This window comes from Euleptes europaea, chromosome 12 (assembly GCF_029931775.1).
Source record: "Euleptes europaea isolate rEulEur1 chromosome 12, rEulEur1.hap1, whole genome shotgun sequence".
Taxonomy (NCBI): Eukaryota; Metazoa; Chordata; class Lepidosauria; order Squamata; family Sphaerodactylidae; genus Euleptes; species Euleptes europaea.
In genome coordinates, this window is record NC_079323.1 from 22,200,505 (window position 1) to 22,224,977 (window position 24,473).

Below are 24,473 nucleotides of genomic sequence, written 5' to 3' on the forward strand. Positions count from 1 at the left end.
AAATTAATAACAAGCAACAGACTGAGCGCACAAACACACAATTTACACTGTTTATATATACACTTTCAGATGTCCCAGTAAGTAGTTTGTTGTTTCTTAGAAGTAGAATTACAAAGATCATTAACGATTTTGGCAATGAACACGCTAAGTAGTAACATTCTGAATTATCTAGTCCAAACTATAGGTCTGTTATACTGCAAAGACATACCCCACTTCATTCCTCAGTTCTTTAAGCCACAAAAAAGATAACTCAAGTTCTCCACATTTCTTTCAAGGTCGCTATATTCAATTACTCCTCAAGAGGGGGGAAAAGCAAACATTTTCTTTAACAACTAGTGTGCTACTCTAAGTCTACGTTGACCGTCTCTCCGATTACACAAGCCAGTTTTTGGTCATGCACCCAAGAGATCACTCTTATTACAATGCCCTTCATCTTGAGCACGACTCTCTTCAGACAGGAAGAGAGAGCCACGCACCATGGGATGCCTAACAAGTCATCCTCGCTACTCCATACTCCAGGCTGACGACGCCAGGCTCTGCTTTGGAGAGCTCTTCCATATACTCGCTGTACCGGTTGTCTGCTGCATTGGAGCCCTCTATCGTTCGGATGCAGTCATTTGCAAGCAGCAGAGGCGGCTCTTTCTTAAAGCACTGCGATGTTTTATGGACTGGGGACCCCGGATGAACAGACCGCAAAGGTTCCTTGGTGAAGGCTGCCTCTGTCTCCTCCTTGTTTACATGATGTCCCAATTTCTGAAATTAAGGAGGGACTTTGGTCAGCAGTTTCTTAAGTCAGTAATAATGATAATTTATTAATACGGTCACTGACCATCAAAAAACAAAAACAAACAGCCACAACAGATAAGAAAATCACAACAGCTACTACTGCTGCTACAGATAATCTGAGCCTAAAAATTACATATCACATGAATGAAATAAAATTTATATAAACATCGTATAACTTGGTGTGACCCCCTTAATATTTTGAGCAATAAAGTATTTCTGTTACTCTTATCCTGTCAGGGTACGATGTATATTAACAGCTACAGCACAGAATTTAGCAGTCAAGAACGTAAACTGTGATTTTTCATCAGTTAGGAGCTTCTTAGCCAGAAACTCATCTGGTTGATCAGGGCAAGTGTTAAGCAAAGAGGAAAGAACCCTTTATTCTTAAGTCAGACGTTTCTTCACCCTTTCCTTTCTCCACCCATTCCCACCTGTCCTGATTATTTGTTGTTCACATTCAGTCCTCACCATACGGGGCTCCCCACCTTCCTCTCTGAACACATGATCCAGCAATTTGCAAATGGAAAAGCTACTTCATGTAATCCTGCTTGCCGAAGGGACTGCGCAAAATGTGCGACATCTGCCCCTGTCCTAGTTTGCTCATATACACACTGACATACACACCCAAGATCTTGTGCAACAATCCCCCTCCCTGTCCCACACTAAGTTATTCTGAGAAGGAAGGCGCTGCTTGCTTCACTTCCTGAAGCCCTGGGTTTGGATGCACAAGTGGAATGGCAGGCCACAATCCAACACGTTTGACTTAGTTCCAGGAGCTACCGCAGCCCTTCTTGTGTTTCTACTTGCGCAAGACCTCTAGCCCAAGTGGGAATTTTCGCACTGGGTCCAACCCGCAAAGTAGCCTCTCACCAAGACAAAACCCCTCATCCATCCAACCTAGCTCTGCTCTCCCCAACTGTGACTATGCAAGGTCTCAGGCAGAGAAAGGTCTGCACCAATATCTGCTTCCTGTGATCCATTAATGGGTAACAGCAGGTAGCAAACCTGGAATTTCTGCAAGCAAGGTGTATGCACTGCCACTGAGTTTCTACGGTCCTCTCCAAACCCTCTCATTGCCACAGGCATTTCTCACCTGCTTTTAACATCAGGTCGGCCATATTTCCTTCACCCTTTGATGCCCCTGAAATCTTGGCCCACTGCTGTTGTAATCGGCATCTCCAGATAGCGACCTAGTGCCAGCTCTAGAGGACCACCATGCAAGTCATTGCATGTGTCACCTAGATACGAAGATGTTCTGTAAAAACGGACTGACACGTCTGGCATGTCTCCATTCAGTGCATACTCCTTAATCCAGTCCATTCTGGTCTGTGCAACCCTTCTCTTACCAATCCCAGAATAGCGACAGAAATAAATTCTCACTTAAAAGTAAGGTATGGGTTGAAGACTACATTTTTCAACACAGGGATAATCTTGTTAGGGGGGGGGGGAAAGCAGTCCTGACAGAATCAGAAATAGAACCAGCTATTTCCTAACAGAGAGCCAGGTTGGCATTGTGGTTAAAGTGTTGGACTGGGATCTAAGAAACCCAGGTTCGAATCCCCACTCTGCCATGAAAACTTGCTGGGTGACCTTCGGTCAGTCACACACTCTCAGCCTGGATCCTGGCAAATATTTGGATGGGAGATCTCCAAGGAATACCCGGGGCGTGACGCAGAGGCAGGCAATGGCAAACCACCTCTGAACGTCTCTTGCCTTGAAAACCCCATCAGGGGTCAGTGTAAGTCAGCTGTGGCTTGACGGTACACACTCACATTTCCTAATACTTACCGCTTCCAATTCCTTAATGTCTTTCTCTAACATTTTATTTTCTTCGCTCATGCTCATGACATGGTTGAGTACAGACTGCCTGGGATGCATTGTGTGATCAAACTGATGATACATGTTTCTCCAAAACCTGCATGTTATCAACCATAAAAAATATTTTAACACACTAGGCAGATCACTGAAATATAAAAGCAAACAAATATCTAATCAAAACTTACTTAAAATTAAAGGACACCGTGTCAGGCTCCAGAACTGCAAAGGATTGAGAAAAATGCTCATTGTAGATGGGGTTTCGATATTTCTTTTGTTCATCCAGGAGGAAAGGCCACAAGGAATAAGTCTTCTCTTTCAGTCTTAAAATAAGGAAAACTTAAAGTCAAACACGGTCATTGGCAGAAAAACTTCAATACCGTCTTGCAGACTGGCACTTAATGTTAGATTTTTACAAGCAAACTAAAACACCCTAGATAGACTACCAGGATCTGGTCAGAGGTCGAATGCTAAGCAGGACTGGCCACGGTCAGCACTTGGATGGGAAAGCACCACAGAAAACTAGGGCTGCTATGCAGAAGCAGGCAATGGCAAACCACCTCTGTTCACCTCTTGCCTTGAAAAGCCCATGATGGGGTCACCATAAGTTGATTGCAACTTGATGGCTCATACAAACAAAAACAAGGTAAACTGCAGATTACTCAAACCAGACTAATGTTTAGGCCATGATGCAAGAGTACAGCTGTGCAAAAGCACCCCAATTCTTCACATTAGAGAAAATTACATTCCGGGCAACACTTTTTTTTTTGTAGCAAGTCCTACTTGAGTTCCTCTCGCTCTTTTTGGCAGTTTCCAATGAAGTTTCCAAATTGGCAGGAATGGACGTGCTCGTGGATCTGGAGGAGAAAAGCCTCATTGTACTCAAACGCTTGTGGAAACTGCTCTGTCAGATGCCAGACGCTTTCTAAAAATTGGGCAAACACCGGTGACATTTCCTTCGGGTCTCCGTCCAGTTGGCCGCATCTATAAAACATATCCCACATCAGTAACACCAACATGGACTTTTTCACTCTGCATAAGATTATTACTGCAGCAATCTCCCTTGACACATATGTTGGTACAACAATAAGAGCACTGGAATTTCTACTTTTCTGGATTACCAACAACAAAAATAATTGCTCGCAACCCTGCTCTACAAATCATGAGAGCTGCAAGAACGCTTTCAGGAAAAAAAACTAGGGGTTGGATCCAGACTAAATTTATCACTAACGGGAAAGGAGGGGTAATTTCTGCCAATTCCCTCTTCCTGATGTAGACTCCCTGATTTGCCCCCATCAACCAGGAGCAGCATTTCAGGGAGATCAATGAGCTGCACCAGGAGGGGAGAAGCAGGAAAGTTCTGCTCTGCTAACAAAAGTTCCTTCCATTATAGCATATCAAGTTTGGTCTCATTTACGAGTTAATGAAGAGTGGATATGTACAAAGAAATAAAATACCAGGATCCAGTTTACTTCAGGGGGAAATAGTCCACTGGTCATGACTCAACGGTCCCCCCCAAATTTCTAAAAGTCTGCCATGCAACCGGGGTTGGGGCAAGCTGCTGTTTGAGAAATGCAATACCAAAGCCTTTCTTGGGCTTATCTTTGAAACTTGGCTGATGCATACTCAAATGTTGCTGAACAGCCCAGAGAAACATGTGCAAGTCTACTAAAGCCCATATTCTAGTTGCCAAAAAAAGAAAACACAGAGCTCAGACCCTACCAAAAACATCAAGATAGATAGCCAGATTTTTAAAAAAATTATTAAATTAGAAATTTACCTGACTTACAAGCTTTTTATGCCACCTCAGGTAGATTCTGGAGAGTGCACAATTGCAGAGTGCACAATATAAATATTTTGGGGAAAAAACCCCAATCAGTACAAAATATATACAAAGCAAGATGGGTGGCCAGATCACAACATATTGTGTTTTCTGGGATCAGTTCAAGATGTGGGAATACCTATATATAAATACATATGCATGGAGCTAGAAGCATGAGCAAGCATGCGTATGACCTGCAGCACAAACAGGACTAGTACTGAGTAGCGTGATTATCCCTAGGAGGTAAAAGTCTAATAGGTTGAAACGCAAAAGATGCACCACATATAGAGAGCAGGGCTTTTTTAAAAAAAAACCAAGTGCTCTAAACTTTCCCTAGTACTTTGGGTAGGGAAACTCCCACAGCCCAGCAAGACTTCTAAAGCAAGATGAAAGTTCCTGTTAACAGAATGAATGTTCCAGTAATGGTTACAATATGCAGGCACAGAAAGGAAATATTAATTTAACATGATAAAGCACATTTAGCAGCATATTCTGAAACACTTTGAAGCACTTAGTGCAACAGACTGTTACCTGTCTGAAAACTTGTGTCCGAAGGCAATCCAATCTTTTTCTACCAAAACCTAGAACAAAGTAAAGCATCAGTCATGAAGAAACAAAACAACTCTGCTCCCAGAAATGCTACTTTTTTTTTTATGCAGTCAGCTTTAGTTTGGATAATCTCTCTCAGTCAAAGCTGTCCCTTTGGATTTCTTGGTTTGGTTCTTCAAATATCCCAGTACCGTATATACCCGTGTATAAGCCGACCCGCGTATAAGCCGAGGTGCCTAATTTCTCCCCAAAAATGAGGAAAAATTAGGCACCCGCGTATAAGCCGAGGGTCGGCTTATAACCCCTCCCCCCCCGCAGGCTTACCTGGGCTCCCGGCGCAGGAGCAAGCGGCGCGGTCCTGGCGGCGGCGACGGCGGCACGACCTGGCGAGGGCCGGGGCAGCCTCCCTGGAGCTGCAGAAGGCCGCCCCAGTCCGCTCCCGGCCGCCAGAAGCGGCGGTGCGGCTGGGCGAGGGCCGGGGCCGCCGCCCCAGGCCGCCCCCGGCCGCCAGAAGCGGCGGCGCGGCCGGGCGAGGGTCGGAGCAGCCGCCCCAGGCCGCTCCCGGCCGCCAGAAGCTGCAGCACGGCCGGGCGAGGGCCGGGGCCGCCGCCCCAGGCCGCCCTTGGCCGCTCCCGGCCGCCAGAAGCGGCGGCGCGGCCGGGCGAGGGCCGGGGTAGTCTCCCTGCAGCTGCAGGAGGCCGCCCCAGGCCGCTCTTGGAAGCAGGAAGCGGCGTGGGCCCGGCGGCGGCGGCAGTAAGTTCCCCCCTCCCTCCTCCTCCCCCCTCCCCTACCCTACCGTATTGACCCGCGTATAAGCCGGTGAACAAACATATCCAACAAGGAGAGTCAAGTCCAAAGTCACCTGAAATACCGACCTTAAAGACATCTTCCCTCACAAGAAAGAAACTCGATTTCAAACATGTGCCAACTAAAGACAACTCAGTTGGCTTTACTTACCATAAATCCTTTAATTGTTCTATAGAAGGGATCCAACAACAGAGAGCCCAGTGAACACACTTGAGAGGTGCGGTCCCAGCCATCGGAACAATGGACGAGCACACTCGCACCCTCAAAAGCTATGGCCTATAGGAAGACAACAAGCCTTACTTATTTTTGCGCCACAGAGAGGAGATATGCATCCCGCTAATTCACTGTCTGTTCCAAATAACACAGCCCATGCCATTTGCTTTGATCACCCTTGATCACCACTTGCAACTTCCCTGATACAGCAGGAGAGATCTTGGCCCAGATCTGCTCCAACACCTGCACAATAGGCTGCAGGGATTTCTGGGTGCATTTGCGTCTAAGGGTGAAGGGACAGAAAGTCAGCCAGTATACCCTCCCTCCCCTATACCAACAGGTGGTCAGCACATTTACAGCTGACAACACTGTCAACACAGAAAGGGTGTGGAGGTCCCACAAGTACAACCACAAGAAAGTCAACTTCTTTTGTATTTGTTTCTCTAGACTTAGGTCAGAAAATATTTATTTTCTTAGATAAGATGACTATTGGGTCCTTCAGGGTTTTGGCAACTTCACCACATAGTTGATGGTTGCAACAGTAAAATATGGGGGATGGGGCTTGAACGACATTTGCATTACAGAGATATAAATCAAAAGACAACCTAATTCAAAGATGGAAGAGCAGAGAAACGTTTTGGATTTTTACTTTAAATACACTTGCATCTTATGGGTTGAATGATCAAATAGACTGGATGTGTCCCTAAGGCTATGGATTAGGTTGTTTTTTTTATTTATAACTTTAGCACATAGCCTGGACTGCAATGGATCGTCAAATGCAAACTGTTATTTTCCCACCATCCAAAAATCAAAATTTGCAAATTACTTTGGCTAAGAAGATAGCTGCCTCCAGCACGGCTTTGATGTGTCGCAGCCATCCAGAGCTCTCCAAACCGGACAGAAAGTCATTGACTGAAAGCCCTCTGGTACCACAGACTAGAACAGAAAGAGAACCAGAGGTTGTTCACTTCAAATAGCAGTAGTTCCTTCTACTAGGACTAAAAGTCATTCTAACTTTTACAAGCTTCTCAACTGTTTCTAAAGACATCAGAATTTCTAGACTTCCAGGCCCGCTAATTAAATGAGCAAATTTTTCCTTCAGCTACACCAGTGGTTCCCAGAGTGGGCAGTACCACCCCCTGGGGGGAAGTGGGGTTACCTGGGGGACACTAAGAGGCAAGAGGGCAGCAGGGAGGCGTAGAGATGGGCCCCTTTCACTGTGTTGCTCACTAATTTACAATAGATCAAGCTACGGCACCATGCTGGCAAATTTGGTGGAAACTATCAGAAATTTTTTCCCAGACTTTGAAGAGCTGGTACCACTGGATCAAAAGTTCATCAGTTTTGTTGAATAAATTTCAACTAAAAAGTTTTAATTTGATTTTGAATAGATGTGCAATTAATTGTTACTGTTTTGAAATTTCATTGTTATTATCTTCTTTAGTGAGTCATGCAAACCCCTATTTTGAACAATGCTTTTTATAGGATAGGGTAGGGGGTGCTGGGGTTGAATTTGTGGAACCAAGGGGGCGGAGGCCCGAAACGTTTGGGAACCACTGAGCTACACCATGTGTAGTAACAAGAGGTGCTAGACCACCAGCTGTCAGAAGAATAAGATTCAAGTCCAGGAACACTTTAAAGACCAACAAGATTTCTAGGGTATAAGCTTTTGAGAGTCAAAGCTCCCTTCGTCAGATGTACCCGATGAAGGGAGCCTTGACTCTCAAAATCTCTCACACACACCCCCAAAAAAATCTTGTTGGTCTCTAAGGTGCTACTGGACTCAACTCTTGCTCTTCTACTGCAAACCAACAAGGATACCGACCTGAAACAGAGTTGTCAAAAATATGACGTTACATGAAACCAATAGGAGACGCCATATTGCGTGTTACTCTTTATAATACATGTTTGGAGGGAGGAGAAGGCTGAGGTCCTGTTCACATTGCTAGCAGCAACGACATGTAAAGCAAATGGGTACATCTCCCTACCCAAGTTTCCTCAAAGCAGGCCAGTGGCAGGAGCTCCTTTCCTTGCTCATGTGTATTCACAGTGTGAGATACTTAATCCATTATTTTATGTAATGTTTTCTTTGTGCATCACTTTAAAAAAAAAAAGAGACCTCTGTTTGGAGCCATTTATACTTGTCAGCTTCTTTACGCCAGGTAAGAGCGCAGATACACATACCTTCCAAAAGTTTCTGCAGGCTGGATCTCATTACATGGATGTTTTCAATACCAACAAACTGGAATCTAATATTAGAATAGTTGTCTTCGTTTTCGTAACCTTTACCTGCCGCCCTGTTTGCCATTGCATTCAGCTTAAAAGACAAGGAAGGTAAAAACAGTCACACGGTAGGGAAGAAAACAACCCTTTCCTACTTGATTGTATTTGTGAAGGACACAGCATGACCATTTGGATGCCAAATACAAGAACAATTCTGCAATTCTTCATGACCTCCTCCCTACTAAGCCAGCTAACTAACCACACTGAAGCTTTTCAGGAAGTGCCAGAAGCAGTTCTCCTTGTTACATAGTACAGAGGAAGGAGAGCAACCACCTATCAAAGCCACATATGCTGGAGGTATAGGAACAAGCACTGGCTTATGGGTCCAAGAAACAACAGCCAGGATCCAAAGAGTTACTTAGACCAGGGAATGGTCTGAGGGCAAGTGAACACATGAACACACGAAGCTGCCTTCTACTGAATCAGACCCTTGGTCCATCAAAGTCAGTACTGTCTACTCAGACTGGCAGTGGCTCTCCAGGGTCTCAGGCGGAGGTCTTTCACATCACCTACCTGCCTAGTCCCTTTAACTGGAGATGCCGGGGATTGAACCTGGGACCTCCTGCATGCCAAGCGGAAGCTCTACCACTGAGCCACGGCCCCTCCCCGAAGTGATACAGAAGGCTCCTGAAGCTCTGCAGGTCTGGGCCAATACCTGGATGGAAGACCACCTAGGAAACCTACATAAGCTGCCTTGGGTTTTTTTTGGGGGGTGGGGGTACAGTTAAGCTTTGGGTATATCCAAAAGCTTAGACATGCGCAGTGAAGACTAGCCCTCCTCATGCCTTAATCCACAAGCCCCACGCTGCCTCACCAACTGCTTCTGAAAGCCCCCTCAGTTTCAAAAGTGGCTTGATCTATGGCACGGCCAAACATTTGCTATAAACGGGTACAAAACCAATAAACCATTTAGCTTTTCCTGTCAGGATATTGTCCAAATTGGAAACCCCTCCCATACATACTTTAGTGCAGAGGTCCCCAACCTTTTTCAGCCTGTGGGCACCTTTGGAATTCTGACACCAGATGGTGGGCACAACCAAAAAATGGTTGCCACAAGACGGGGAACCCAACTAAAATATCTACAGCTACAACAGACCACCAAATTTCATGGAGTAAGGTCATGCATAGCTCTAAATAATAACTTCAACATTTCAGGCAGAAGCTCTGTTTAACCAGGATGCCTTTTAAAATGAACATTATTGTTTAAAATATTTTCTTGCATACACACAGCTTACCTTCATTCACACACTGAAGATCCTTGCACTGTGTAGGCAGCTGCTACCAAAGCAACTTTAAAAAAAATATGCACAGCCAATCAGATCTCCAATGGTCTAATAGAAACCCTGCTGGGCAAAAGCCCCACCTGGTCAACCCACTCCCTAAAATCATTTGGTGGGCGCCAGGACAGGTGTCCATGTGCACCATGGAGCCTACCTGTCTAATGCTAGAGAACGCTGATTTTGTGCAACAGCAACTCTGCTTGTTTCTATCCCACAACCCCAATACTGAAAATAAATCAGCAACTAGAAGACGACACATACCTTCGGTCTGGTGTCCACAACATACATATAACGATTAGTAGGATTGGCTTTGCTGATCGCTTGCAACATGTGCTCATCCTCCAAACACCTGGCACTGAACCCTGACAGAGGTTGACTACATCTGCAAATGGCAGCCTAGCAAGAAGGCAGAGAGGGGAAAAATAAGAATCAGGCAGTAACAGACCCCAGCAAGCACTTCCGAGGATATGAACAGTGTCCTGAGATTGGCCCACAAGTACTAACAAGAGAAGTTGAGACCAGGGCTGTGATGTCTTTGAACATGCAACAGTTTCAGAGGACATCTGAAAAGCACATTTTTCACACCGTTTGTAGTGTGTACTTTCTATACACAGGCAGAGCATTCCTCTACTTTTTAGGGATAAAGCTGAAGATGAAGCATCCAAATTAAGTTTCTAAAAAAAAGACATAAACAAGAGCGTGCAGACTGTTTTCAGTTCCCAGTACACATAAGTTTGTTTTTAAAGCTCCATACAAGATAGTAGTTGAAGCTACAACTCCTCTCCCCTATCCCTGGGGTGTGTGTGTGTGGAGACTTCTGAAACATTGAACCCCCCTAACATAAAGATAACTGTTACATAAAAAGCCTTCAAGTTCTTAATCTTGAAGCTTGACAAAATTAGCGCAGCTATAGGCACCATATTGTTATATGCCACTAGCAACCATTTTTGCAGAACTGCAATAGATCAAGGGGCCTAGGTTCCTACACTTATTCTCTCGTCTTTTCCTGCATTGGAAAATAGAAGAAGAGTTGGTTTTTATATCCTGCTGCTCTGTACCTTCAAGGGGTCTCAAAGCGGCTCACAAACACCTTCCCTTTCCTCCCCCCCACAACAAGCGCCTTATGAGGTAGGTGGGGCTTGAGTTGTGAGAGAACTGTGACTGGCCCAAGGTCGCCCAGCAGGCTTCATGTGGAGGAGTGGGGAATTGAACTCACTTCTCCAGATTAGAGTCCGCTGTTCTTAACCACCACACCACGCTGGCCTAAATAGCCTTTAGCTCACTTGAAATGCCAGGAAATCAGACTATACCTCATTATCTTTGTGATAATACGACAGCACAGGAAACCTCCCTTTGCTTCGGAACTTAGAGCTGCCAACAATGATGGGCTTGCTCGCAGTCCTGGGAACATAAAGATCTCTGGGGTATGTTTCACAGATCTGAGAGAGAGGGGGAATAAAAGGAATTGTAATGAACATTCACACATTTGACTGTGGCATGCAAGCAGGCATCCACTGAAATCAACTGGGCAGGCCTCACTGGCGAAGTGCCAGCTTTACATCAGATGGTGCTTTTGGTTAGCAGCTGCCAGGATGGGGTAATTATCTAGGATCCAGAAAAAGTCTTGAGGTGGGCAAGTGGGAAGAGAGGACAGCTCCAAGTGAAGGAAAGTCCACAGACTTCTGACCAACCTTGAGAAAGGGGGTTAAGCAAAAGGCAGAATGACAGTAGCAAAACGTCACTGTTCACAATATTGCTTTATTAGGGAAATAATGTACAACTGGGCCCACTTATCTAGTAGATACAGTAAAAAACCCTATATTAAGAGGCCTGTTATTATTGAGCAGGAGTTCAGTTGCTTGGCAGCGGCCTCACCCTATGGCCAGTTTCGTCAGCCCCTCACAGGAAAACCTTTTTGATTTTCAGGCCTGAAGAATTTCAGTGGCAACAAGCAAAATGATGACTGGTGAAACACTAAAACGTGTCCTTCCCCACAAAATTATTGTGGGGCCAAATACTTATATTGTCATGTGACACTGCCCATTAAACACTAAAAGGACGCCACCAAAAAAAAAAAAAACCCAGGTGTCACAAAGGCACAAGTCCATTTATGCATGGCTGTTTCCTCGCGGTCACCCCGCTGACTGCTTCGGGACTTTGCTTTGATTATGCACGCATTGTCTGACCGTCAGAGGTTGCCTCACTCTCCGTGCGCATTTCCGCACATTTTGCCTGGGTTTCCTTGCACCTGGACCCCCCAATTCACAGCTGACCTGAGCTCTGAAACAGCAGGGAAGGAGGCCTAAATACACTCCTCTAGATTATCTACCCACTGATCAGCTGGGGTTATCCATCCCCTGGGTATGCAATGGAGACATGAACTCACTCCAGATCTACAAAAGGGGTGCAGGAAACAAGGTATCTAGAGATTTTTTTTAAACAGAGCTCTCCCATGGGAAGAAGCAATAAACCAGGCTCTCTGACAATTATGCCAGTGCCAAAGGAAAGCTTTCCCAATTTAGATTTTGTTTACAATCCCCCAAAGAGTGCATGCTTTCAGAATTCTTCTTCTGCAGGGCCAGGTGATCTCTTACCTTATAATCACGATTTGCATCCGACAATTGCCAGTTGGAGTTGGGCACGCCCATCCGATTGTACTCTTCCGCAAGGTCAACCAGCTGCCAACCGCACACTCGCTCCACCTCGCTTTGCTTTGGGTTGTACGAGAAGGCATAAAGTTCATCGAACCTTGCTGAACAAGACAAAATGAGAAGTCTGACCCCTGGCATCTAGTTTAGGGAGAGAACCAAAGGGTCAGATCAATTCCATGCATTCCAATGATAAGAGGCAGACAGTCAGTCAATTACCTGGTTTGGACAGCTGCAGCAAGGAATTATAGATGTCATGGCAGTCCCTTTCCCTGGGAACAATGAAATGAACTATCCTGAAGTTTTTGCACTGGATCACCAAAGGGCAGCCTGATGTTGTCAAGGCAAGTTTCTCCACAGCAGCGATATGGTGGTGGAGTATCTGTAACACACAAGGACCCAGAAAGCATGACTGATGGATCTGAACTGATCAACTGTACTTTAATAACAGCACCACAAAATCAAGACCTCAACATATCCTGTCCAGTTAATTTTTGGTCATTTTGTGTTATCTGAAACTACCCTGGATAAAGAACTTCATCAGGTTCCCGTGAGTACTAGCACAGAGAAGAAGAAAAGCTCTACCCACTTTCTTCACCCCATGCTTAATTTTACAAACCTGTCATGCGCCATCTTGTTAACCTTTCTGTAAACTAAAAACCCTCAAACTCCTTCACCTTTCTGCCTAGGGAAGGCGCTCTAACCCCAGGATCATTTTGACTGCCCTTTTCTGTAACTTTTCTAACAGTTCAATATCCGTGTTGAGATACAGGGACTACTGTATTCTGAAAAGGGCAGCACCATACACCTATACAAGGCATTTTCTCCATAATCTTTTTTCTAATAACATCTAGCCTAACATATAGCCTAAAATTCGCCTTTTCACTCCTGCCTCACCCTGAGCCATCATTTTCATCAAGCTATGCTCCAGGCCCCTCAAGATTTATTTCCAGGTCAGTCACCAGCTGTTCAAACTTATATTTCAACTAAGGGCTTTCGCCCCAATATGCATCACTTTACTTATTCACAATGAACATCATTTGCCATGTTATCTCCACTTACCCAGTTTGGAAGAGACCTTTTTCAAGCTCTTCACTATCCGATTTTGGTTTTCATCATCCTGAGTAATCTAGTGTCATCCACCAGATGCCTCCTCACCACTCTCCCCCAGTTGCAGATTGTTTATGAACAGATTAAACAACATCAGTCCCAATGCTAACCTGTTGTGGAATCCCATATTTTTTCCATCCAGTGCAAGAATTATTCATGTATTCCTCTTCTCAGCTTCCTCTTCTTCTAGCCCAGTGGTCGGCAAAACGCGGCTCACGAGCCGCATGTGGCTCTTTGGCCGGTTGAGTGCGGCTCTCGAGGAGGAGGAGGCGGTAGCGCGCTGCGGCTCCTCCCTGCAGGTGGAGGCAGCGAGAGGCCGGCGAGAGGGTGGGGGCTATCTCCTCGCCTCTGCTGCCCCCTGGCTTACGGCCCTCCGCCAGGGGGCGGAGGTGCGGGGTCGCGGCCCGGGCAGGCCGGGCCATCTGGCCGGAGGGAGGGCTGGGAAAGCACGCCCCCTGGAACCGGAGGGCGAGGAGCCGCGGGGAGTTGGCTGCGGCTGAGGTAGGTGCGGGGCAGGGCGGGGACGCGGGGAAGAGCGGGCTGGGGGCGCTGCCTTCTGCCCCGCCCTCCACTTCGGAGTCTCCCTCGCCGCGGCTGGGCTGGCACTTAAAACACACACAGATGCACATTTCCCCCCAACCAAATTCTCAAAACTCTGCAGGAGGGCTTAATTTTGAGTTTGGAGGACGCGCATGGGGGAAGATGTGCATCTACGGAGCGGCAAAGCCAAGGCAAAACCTCCCGTGCACTCGGTGAATAATTTTGGGGCTGAAACTTGCCAAAATGTTGCGGGGTGTGGCAACGGAAACGATCCGTTAACACATAAAGGTGCCTTCTACTGAATCGGAAGTCAGTATTGTCTACTCAGACTGGCAGGATCTCAGGCTGAGGTCTTTTGCATCACCTACTTGCCTAATCCCTTTAACTGGGGATGCCAGGGATTTAACCTGGGACCTTCTGCATGCCAAGCAGATGCTCTACCTAAAAGGTCAGTGTTCTATGTTGAACATATAAACAGTGTACCTACCTATATAGTGTAAGTTTAAGAAATTTGGCTCTCAAAAGAAATCTCAATCATTGTACTGTTGATATTTGGCTCTGTTGACTAATGAGTTTGCCGACGACTGTTCTAGCCCACCACAGGACCTGCATGGTGTAGTGGTTAAGAGTGGCAGACTCTAATCTGGGGGACCGAGTTTGATTCCCCACTCCTCCACATGAAGCCTGCTGGGTGACCTTGGGTGAGTCACAGTTCTCTCAGAACTCTCTCAGCCCCACCTACTTCACAAGGTGTTTGTTGTGGGGCGGGGAAAGGAAGGTGATTGTAAGCCGTTCTGAGACTCCTTAAAGGTAGAGAAAAAGTGGGGTATAAAAACCAATTCTTCTTCTTATCCCATGACTTAGGATCGTGTTTGGTGAGGGACTTTGTCAAGAGATTCTTCTTCTTCATTCATTTGCTAACCCCCCTCAAAGAACATTAAAAGGCGAGTAGGACGGGATTTCGCTTTTCAGAAGCCATGCTGATTCTTCTTCAGTAGGACTTGTTCCTCTGTGTGTTTCATAATTCTATTTTTAATTAAAATTTCTACCAATTTTCCTGGAACAAATGTTAGGCGAGCTGGCCTGCAGTTTCTTGGACTGGCCCTGGATTCCTTTTTAAAAACTACCATGTGTGTGTTAAACACCATCAAGTTGCTTCTGACTTACGGCGACCCTCTCATTAACAGCCTTGCTCAGGTCTTGTAAACTGAGGGCTGTGGCTTACGTTACTGAATCAATTCATCGCATATTGAGTCTTCCTCTTTTCCTTCTTCCTTCAACCTTTTCGAGTATGCTATATTCCAGTCCTTTGAAGACAGGGCCATTTACCAATATGTGGAATATGGCTGTCAGATCAACAATTTCCACATCTGAGGTCCTTAAGAACACTTGGAAGTATGCCATCTAAATGTGGTGACTTGTTAGTTTTTGATTTGTCCGTTTAGCCTTAGAAGTTTGTCACCTCGCCTCTATTTGATTCATTTCTTCCAATACAACAGCAGACAACAAAGGTTCCACTGTGGGTAACTAACACATTTTCTGCACTGAACACTAACTCAAACAATTCATTGTTTCTCCACAATTTCCCCATTTTCCTTTAGCAATCCTTTCACTCCTTTGTTATGCAAGGACCCCACCGCTTCCAGCGGCTGGTTTCCTGCTTCTGAAGCATTTAAAGAAATTTTTTATTGTTGGTCGCAATATTTTTAGCACTATGCTCCTTGGCACATCTTTTGCCAGAGCCTGTGCTCATTGTGATTTACCTTGTTTGGACAAGACTTCCCCTTTTTAAGGGATGTTGTCCTTGCCTTTTACAGCTTACCTTTGCTTGCTTGTTATCACACTGGCATCTTCTCAGATTCGTAATATGAAGCATATACTCTGAATTTCCGCTGTTATGGATTTAAATTATTTTCAAACATACCGAAAGGATCCAACCCTCTTTAGTCTCAGCTTCCTTGTGGTTAATGTGCTCGTTTTTATGGTTTCCTCTTCGGAAATCAAACATGGGTGTGTTAGACCTACTGGGCAATCTTCCATTTACAAACACAACAACACCGAACTTCATAACACTGTGATCACTATTTCCAGTCGGTACAAGGCATCACACCACACCCCAAGCTGCGCCATATCAAGCACCAACACTCCAGAAATGTTGTATCATTTCTCATGACCTGAATTCACATTTATCTAGCCAGTGTGAAGGTGGCTGAAGTAACCCAGCCTTTTTGAGCCTGTGGGCACATTTGGAATTCTGAAATGGCATGGAGGGTGCAGCAACAAAATGGCTGCCACAAAATGGCTGCCGCAGGTGGTGAAGCTAGCTACAAAACGATTGCCGCAGCTTAACTGAAGAAACACAGTGCAGATCCTTGCGATGGAGGCAGCTACTATCAAAACGACATTAAAAAATATGCACAGCCAATCAAATCTCCAATAGCCTTGCTGGACAAAAGCCCTGCCTGGCCACAACCACTTCCTAAAAACACTTGGTGAGCATCAGAAAAGGAGACAGCAGGCATCATGGTGCTCACGGGCACCACGCTGGCAACCCCTGCATTATGACTTTCTTCTCTGATGGCCTCCTCTCTTTCTTTCTTCACTTCCAGATCACCATCTGAGATTTGATCTGGTGGGCCATGCTAAGTCTCCAATATTAAGTCCTATACCTATATGGACTTTTGGGGCTGGGGGACTATCCCAATTTTCTATTACTGGACTCTACGCCCTCTCTGAGAGAGAGTCACTCCACTTCTGACACATCCTTCCTGGTTCTCCCTAGATAACTTATATCCAGGGGATAGCTGCATCCCACTGACCTTCCCCAGGTTTCTAAAATGCTCTTTGATCTTAGCTTGGAGGCTTCTAATATTTACATATATACATCTACAATTTGTTTCCTTGTTCAAGAGCCATTGTGTGTTTAAATTCTGCCAAGGTGAAATCAACATATGGTGACCCCAGCAAGGGGCTTTCAAGGCAAGTGAGAAGCAGAGGTGGCTTGCCGTGGCCTTCCTCTGCAGGGTCTTCCTTGGAGGTCTCCCTTCCAAGTACCGGCCCTGTTTACCTTCCGAGGTCTCATGAGATCGGGCTATACCATGCCGCCGTCCCTCTTCCCAAGAACCCTTAGCATGCACATTTCCCCTTATGGTCCTTTGGTCTCCTTAAACCGCTCAGGTTCTGGCCCGTCCCTGACTAGATTACTGATACCAGTTAACCCACCATCCCCTCAGGGACGAGTTATCCTGAACTGGGATGCTCTGCATCTCCTCACGACTCTTCCTCGGGAGCTAGTTTTAAAACTCCAACATTTTTGAAGTGAAGCACCAGGAGTCTAGTTCCATTTCTGTTTAAGTAGAACCCCCTTTTTAATAGATCAGTCTGCTCCCCCCCCCCCCGCAAGCACCACTGTGTCATCCACACACAGAGGCCTAATTTCCACCTTTCTAGCTGGATCTGTGTATGGAACAGGCAGCATTTCTGAGAATGCCACCTTGGAGGTCCTGAACTTTAACCCCCTGCCCAGCAATCTAAATTTTACCTCCTGGACTGCGGAACTGCATTTTCTTCTTTGTGGTGCTGTTGGCACTGAGATGCATCAGGACTATTTGCGCCTTTCCCCACACTACAACTCCCCTACCTGGACAGAGCTTCATCCCTGCAACCTTCACCCCAGACAGCACAGTCCCTCTGGTCAAAATGCTCGCCACAGACCCATATCTCTACATGCCTAAGGATCAATCTCCTGTTCGTCACAAGCCAGGACACTGATTTTTGGGGAGTCATGCACATCATTCCATTTTGCCCTCAGAAGATGCACAATGCAAAGGAACAAAATACAATTAAGGGAATGAGATATAGTGCGTTGGGAATCCTTACCCATGTCTCTTTCTGGTTAGCATCTATAAATAACAGATGAGTGGCTGTAAGGTAAAGCGTTCCAGTTTGTGACTTGCTGCTCGTGCTGAATCTGTCCAGCAATTTCACCTGTTCAACCTGTGAGTGAAAAAAAAGGGGGGGGGACATTCCCATGAGGTACATACAAAATACAACTATGACACAGCAAAACTCCAACCACTTAAAGCTATCTGGTTCAAAACCAAGCAAAAAAAAAAAGTCCATGACAACAACTTCGTTAATTTCCTATGTTTGAATAAAGGCTAAAACTAAGACTATGGGCCAATAGCTCCTGAGCATGTACAAAAAACACTTTTCTTTTCTGAGGAGAATTCTTTTGCATCTGCCTAGAGTCTGACTGGGCATGCTAGGGAATCTGCTGTCCTGCATCTCAGGCTAGGGCAGTGGAGGTCCCCAGGGATGGGGCATTTCCTGAAGGACAGACTGGTAGTCACTCGGCTGAGAACAAGCTCACGTTCTGCTTTGGCTCATCTGCACAGCACCTGGGGACCAACATCTAGAAGTGCTCTCACTGAATGATCCACCTTCACAATCCTTTCAAGGTTGAAGATCTCAAACTTTGGGTTGAGACTTAAAATGTGAGTTGTGACCTTTTCACAATGGGATCGCAAAGTTATGAGGGGAAAAAGGAAGGACAGGGCAAACTGGGAGGAGACAAAGTATACCTCATCGTGAAACATGAAAGAGCCAAGAAATATGGCCTGTGGCTCAGTAACACTATGCTTTTAAACATTAAACATGGAAGTGAACTATAAACATGTGAACAGAGGTGACAACCCTGTGTTTTATGTTGGGGAAGGGAACAGTAGAGGAAGAAGAGTTGGTTTTTATATCCCACCTTTCTCTACCTTTAAGGAGTCTCAAAGCGGCTTACAACCCCCTTCCCCTCCCCACAACAGACACCTTATAAGGCAGGTGGGCCTGTTAGAGTTTGGAGAGAACTGTGACTAGCCCAAGGTCACCCAGCAGACTTCATGTGGAAGAGTGGGGACTCATAGAGTCAGAAGGGACCACCAGGGTCATCTAGTCCAACCCCCTGCACAATGCAGGAAATGAACAACAACCTCCCCTCCACGTCCCCAGTAACCCCTACTCCATGCCCAGAGGATGGCCAAGATGCCCTCCCTCTCAAACCCGGTTCTCCAGGTTTGAATCTGCCGCTCTTAACCACTACACCACGCTAGCATGAACTTACTTTGCAAGGGGTTCCTGAAAACCACAATACATCGAGAAGCGGTTCCTACTTTGAAAAGTTGGGGAACCACTGCATTCAGGGGGAAGTGCTCTGCCTGGCAATGCAAGTGGCATCGGCATGCACAACCTTCAGCCCTCACAGAGCAGTACCCTATTCATGCACCCAACCAGCTATGTGATGCCCTTGTGCGAATACGTGCCCTGACAACTCATCCATGCACACTAACAGAACAAATGGCTCAGTCAGCACATTTTTCTGGTGTTGCGACTTCTAATTCTGGCAACCAGCCAACAGGATAAAATCCCAGGCAGGCCAGTAATATTCAGCGTGGGAAGCAGCTCTAATTCTACTGGTTACGGAGTCCATATTAGCAGCAGCAGTTCAGTAATACAGAAAAATGTGTTCAGATATTGCACCGTAAGTACATTCCTTTTGAATCTGCAAGTTGCCATTTTCAAGTAGCCATTGACGGAGATAAGGTAACCCTTGTACTCCATCTCCCAGCTTTGCATCATGGGCTTCCCAGTTAACCCATCGAAGAAAGACATTGGATTGAGAGGCAAACATATGGCAACTTGTCCAAACAGAAGGTGGCTGCAGCAACAAAATTCACCCACCAGGCCGCAGGTGTGACCGCCAGAGGTGCAAAAGAAAAGTGTTCCTGACACAGACAAAAGGGACAGTTCTCTTGAATCACAGTTTCAAACCACTGCAAATATTGTTGGCAACATCAATCCATTCCTACAGGTTTCAAAAGAATGGACCAGTGTGGCCAGAAGAAAAAGCACTCCTAGCAACTACTCCTCCATTAGCAAGGCTGAGTCCATGACCGCCCGTCAGCTCTTCATCTGACCAGCTTAAGTCAAACACAATCTCAAATGGGCAAACCAACCTTCATCCAATTCTACTGACCAACATCACTCACAACGCTGGCCAAAAACAAAGATAGCTGCTTCTGGTGGGTTGATTACATGTTCAATCATTTTTAACCTGTTCAATAATTTTTAACCTGATTTGTTCCATCATTTTTAAATGTTCAATCATTTTTAACCTGATTTGAAACTCATTTGTCATATTGTAAAGTCTGTTTTGCCTGAATCCTACCATTAGGCCAAAGGGGGAGGGGGAACCCAACTCCACAGAAGAGGCATTGAAAGCTTCAGCAAGGATTAATTCCTCTTACTTTGTTGGCAGAATTACCTCATTAGTGCTAACTCAAAAGCCTGCTGGTAGACTTCCAGCAAAGGCTCTGCCATTAGATTCAGAGAGAGTACATCTCTTAAGTTCTGTATACAGCAGGATTGGAACTCAAGGGAGATAGCCACAACGAAAGAACCACCTACATCAGCAGTGCAATGTTGGCAATTCCTGGATATCATCTCATAATTGATGCTTGACCTAGCTAGGTTTTAAGAAATGTACACCTAATTATTTGGTCCTTTGCTTTTTATAAATGTCAACAGCATAAATCAGTAATCGTCTATTAAATATGTATTTTTGGAATATATTGACTGAATGAAAGTTAGTTTAATCAATGCTCATTTGCAGAAAATGGGAAACCAGACTTTCAGTCAACAGTTTCGACCAGCATGGAACCAAAGTAGCCCTCTGACTAGAATCAGCTACACAGCCAAGTCATATGAGCGGGTCGTAAATTAAGTGAGCCCTTCAAGGATGAACTTACCGATTTGTGACCAATTGCACTCAGTTTAGTCACCCTGTGCCTTTTTGATATGCACAAGTTGTACATCAATGAATAAATAAGTATGAGTGTTTTCAGGAATGAAGGTCACCTGTACAGTATCAATTTATACTCTGCAGAGGCAGGAGCCAACATTTTAAAAGGCTGAGCCTCTTGAAGGATACCAACTATAAGTACATCTTTTTAAAAATGTGAAACGTAATGCCTTCTCTCCTTAAGCAAGTTTACAGTTCAATTGTCACGTTGTTAGAAATGTGGCCGTTGGGATCTCAGTTTTTTTGGGAAAACAGCAACTTAGCTGGCAGCCAAGAGTCTGGAGAGTAGTTAAACTGCTTGCATTGTGATGTACATTAAAACAGAGAAGGTGAAAACATATAGATCTAAGGTGTGGCAACCAAAGGCTAATTTGGTATAAAGGAAATTAGCAGTCCTCCAAAAGAATCAAGGAAAGCTTCTGCCCCTTTGTTTCTTTATAGTGGTGGTCACAGTTTTTCTTTTACATTTTGCCCAAAAGATTCAACTTAATGTAGCCCGGACCTTTAACAGACACATTCTTCTTTCAACAGATCTCCATTTTAAATACCATGCAATAGTTTTAAGATGTACAGTTTTCAATCTATTTTCAATTGTAATTCTTTTCATGACAATTGCAACTCCCTATATACAAGAGGGGCCCTGACCTGGATGGCCCAGGCTAGCTTGATCTTGTCAGATCTCAGAAGCTAAGCAGGGTCAGCCCTGGTTAGTATTTGGATGGGAGACCACCAAGGAAGTCCAGGGTTGCTGGGCAGAGGAAGGCACTGGCAAACCACCTCTGTTAGTCTCTTGCCATCAAAACCCCAAAAGGGGTCGCCATAAGTCGGGTGCGACTTGATGGCACTTTACACACACACATATACAAGAGACATTTTTCTTTGAACTCTTCCAGTATTAGAATGGCAGTTCATTTCAATTTGCTCCTTGAAATATCTGGATTTCAACAGTAAATTAACCATTTCTCCTTCCCTTTTGTCATATTCTGATTGAAGAAAAATTAATATGAAGATACTGCAGGTTGTTACAAAACTGCTATCAAACTTCACTGATGTTTCATAGCTTTTCATGTGCTTCACTGAAGGTGGACAGTTCACATGGTTTAAAGATTACTGGCACTTAAATCATATATTAGGGAAACATCAATGACCTTCTGAAATACATCTGAGATTTTGTTGAAATAAAATTAGTAAATGGCTGCAGAGCACGAGTTATCCTCTCACAGATAAAGCACTCAACCCTAATCCTTTTCAAAATCCCATTATTTTAAAAATCATTTCTAGTCAGAGGTTTCCCTGCCACTCATATAAACACTAATAATGACGATAGAAAGGGGGTGCAGGAGTGAAAAAGGAAGCTCTCTGAAGTATCTTCCTTCACATTACTACAATTCCATTAATTGTATAAGAACTTAAGTCAAATGGAAAGCGGACAGCATCGTCACTGACAAGAATCTCTTTACTCAGGTTTCCACTGCCAAGATCTAGTAAAAAGAGATGGAAAAGAATCTGGAAAGTGTTTTCAATCCCTAAGTGCTATGATCTCAGAAAAGATGGAGTCTCCCTTGGCTGGCAACCCCATCAGAAAATATTACCAGGCAGGAGAACCAACGCACCAATCACACAAGACATTAATCTATTTCATTATTCTACATTATAGCGAAGAGCGCCAGCTGATACAGTGGCTATTAGGCTGCAGTCTACCCAAACTGTCAGACCAATGAGGCCTAAAATGTTGAAGAAGCCATCCCCCCCAAAAAGGACGCATGACTCCTGCATCACAGAAAGTTGGGATCCAGTCAAGAGTCTGGTTTCATTGGAGCTTCTTTTGCCAATTTCATTGTCTCTCTGCCCTGAGAATTTAACACTAGATATACTAAAGGGTGGGGTGGAATACAAGACAATAAGTTACCTTTCCTTATCATGCGAAGTCCAACAAGGAAATGCTACAGGCAAGATGTAGCTCTATGGGTTCTCAACTTGTCTCCCCACCAAACAAACTATATGTTTGTTTATAGCATTGATAGGAGAGGTTGAGGAGAGGACCTAATAGAGGCTAATGAGGGAGGGGGCTGTCCTTCTACTCTTTCTTCTATCACCCAGCCTACTTTCCCCAGACAATTGCAGACTTAACCTCAAATTTAAACATATTTACCCAGAAGAAAAATAGGGTATAACTTAGGTCAGGTTCAGCTCTGGAATTTCTTACCAGCATTACTATTCAGACAAGGAACATCAAAAGAACAGTATATACATAACAGCAGGTGTAGATCCCCCTCCCACACCTTGGATTGGGGGGCTGGGACTAAGATTTTTGAAGGGGTTCTGCCTTTTAGGTAAGCTCAAGAGCTCGGACTGCTAATTAGACAAATATAGGAAACAAGCTCCTCCCAATTCAATGGCAGTGGCTTCCTATTAAGTGTGTATATGCATCGTTCCTGCACTGTTTAGCCGGAAGTTAAGGCTTACAGATGTCAGCGGGGCGCGACAGAAATCAAGCTTAGAACCGGAACCCGTGTTCCTAAATAAAAAATAGTTTAGCGAGAGAGCTAAACACTAGAAGAAGACACTAGAGCTCTTCTACTTTGCTCCACGACGAGGCTACGGCCATTTATGCACAGGAGGTTTTGCCTTGAATTTGCCGGTCTCTTGATGCACATTTTTCCGATCCAGATTCTCAAAACTCCCGTTATTATTTTTAAATTCGGATGGGGGAAAATGTGCTTCTAGAGAGCGGCAAATCCAAGGCAAAACCTCCTGTGCATAAATGGCCTATGTTACTTATTGTGTGTGTTAAGTGCCGTCAAGTCGCTTCCGACTCATGGCGACCCTATGAATGAAAGTCCTCCAAAATGTCCTGTCTTTGACAGCCTTGCTCAGATCTTGCAAACTGAAGGCCGTGGCTTCCTTTATTGAATCCATCCATCTCTTGTTGGGTCTTCCTCTTTTCCTGCTGCCCTCAACTTTTCCTAGCATGATGGTCTTTTCCAGTGACTCTTGTCGTCTTACTTATGTTACTTATTAGTTAACATCATTTACAACCCGCCTTCTCCCTGCTAGGGTCGTGATGCTTTTAAGGCTGCGCGCTGACTCAGGACGGGGCTTTCTCCCGAGTAGGCGTGCATTGGGATCGGGCTGCTCCAGCTGCGTTTTAACGGGCAGAGCGCTGCTCACCGGAGGAAAGCGGCTGGCAGCCCTCCAAAGGGTATAATCCCGCCTCGTCTTTAAGGTACCCGGAAGGATCCCGCACCGTTTTGGGGCCACGCACGAAACGGGCCGCTTGCATTTTTTGCTCCCACCTGTCCGCTTAAAGCACACGCCGGGCAGGTAAAAGCCCTGCAGGGGGATCCCGCCCGGGGTTTGGCACCCGCCTCTCCCCCTCGGAGCCGGAGGAGAACCGCTGCAGCGAGAGGAGGCAAGCGGCTTCTCCGAGGAACAAAACGCCGCCGACTAGGCCCAGCCACGTCCACTTACCTTCGTGGTACGGATGTGCTCCATGATGCCGCCGCCGCCCCTTCCAGACAGGCAGCGCGCTCCGCCCGGCGTCTCCTGGAGACACTTCCGGACCACCGAGGGGAAGGGCAGCGCGCCCGGCTAGGAAGGGGGCGAAAGCGGTCCCGCAGCGACCCCTGACGGCCTAGACGGCGTATAGCGTAGAAGCAACACGGGGAAGGAGTGGGGAGTCGTGAAGCCCTGGAATGAGATGTGTGCCTTTATTTAGGGCAGTGGTTCCCAACCTTTTTTTTTTGACCAGGGACCACTAGGACTTTTTT

The 24,473-nt window shown here is 45.5% G+C and overlaps 1 protein-coding gene across 2 annotated transcripts; it reads right to left on the bottom strand.

The window, feature by feature from the left end:
* Positions 1-304: 304 nt before the first annotated feature.
* On the bottom strand, positions 305-24,269 carry MTMR6 (myotubularin related protein 6). 2 transcript variants are annotated; one of them, XM_056858030.1, is made up of 14 exons: positions 24,175-24,269; positions 17,733-17,849; positions 12,423-12,585; positions 12,150-12,307; positions 10,866-10,994; positions 9,817-9,951; positions 8,177-8,309; positions 6,819-6,928; positions 5,930-6,055; positions 4,955-5,004; positions 3,385-3,585; positions 2,790-2,924; positions 2,575-2,701; positions 305-753 (listed from the first exon to the last, which is right to left on the bottom strand). In XM_056858030.1, the coding sequence occupies exons 1-14, from the start codon at positions 24,196-24,198 to the stop codon at positions 487-489; spliced, it is 1,875 nt and encodes a 624-aa protein (XP_056714008.1). In that variant the 5' UTR covers positions 24,199-24,269; the 3' UTR covers positions 305-486. The 2 variants fall into 2 exon arrangements, with proteins under 2 accessions (XP_056714008.1, XP_056714010.1); XM_056858032.1 differs by lacking the exons at positions 12,423-12,585; positions 24,175-24,269 and having other exon boundaries at positions 17,733-17,851.
* Positions 24,270-24,473: the final 204 nt, after the last annotated feature.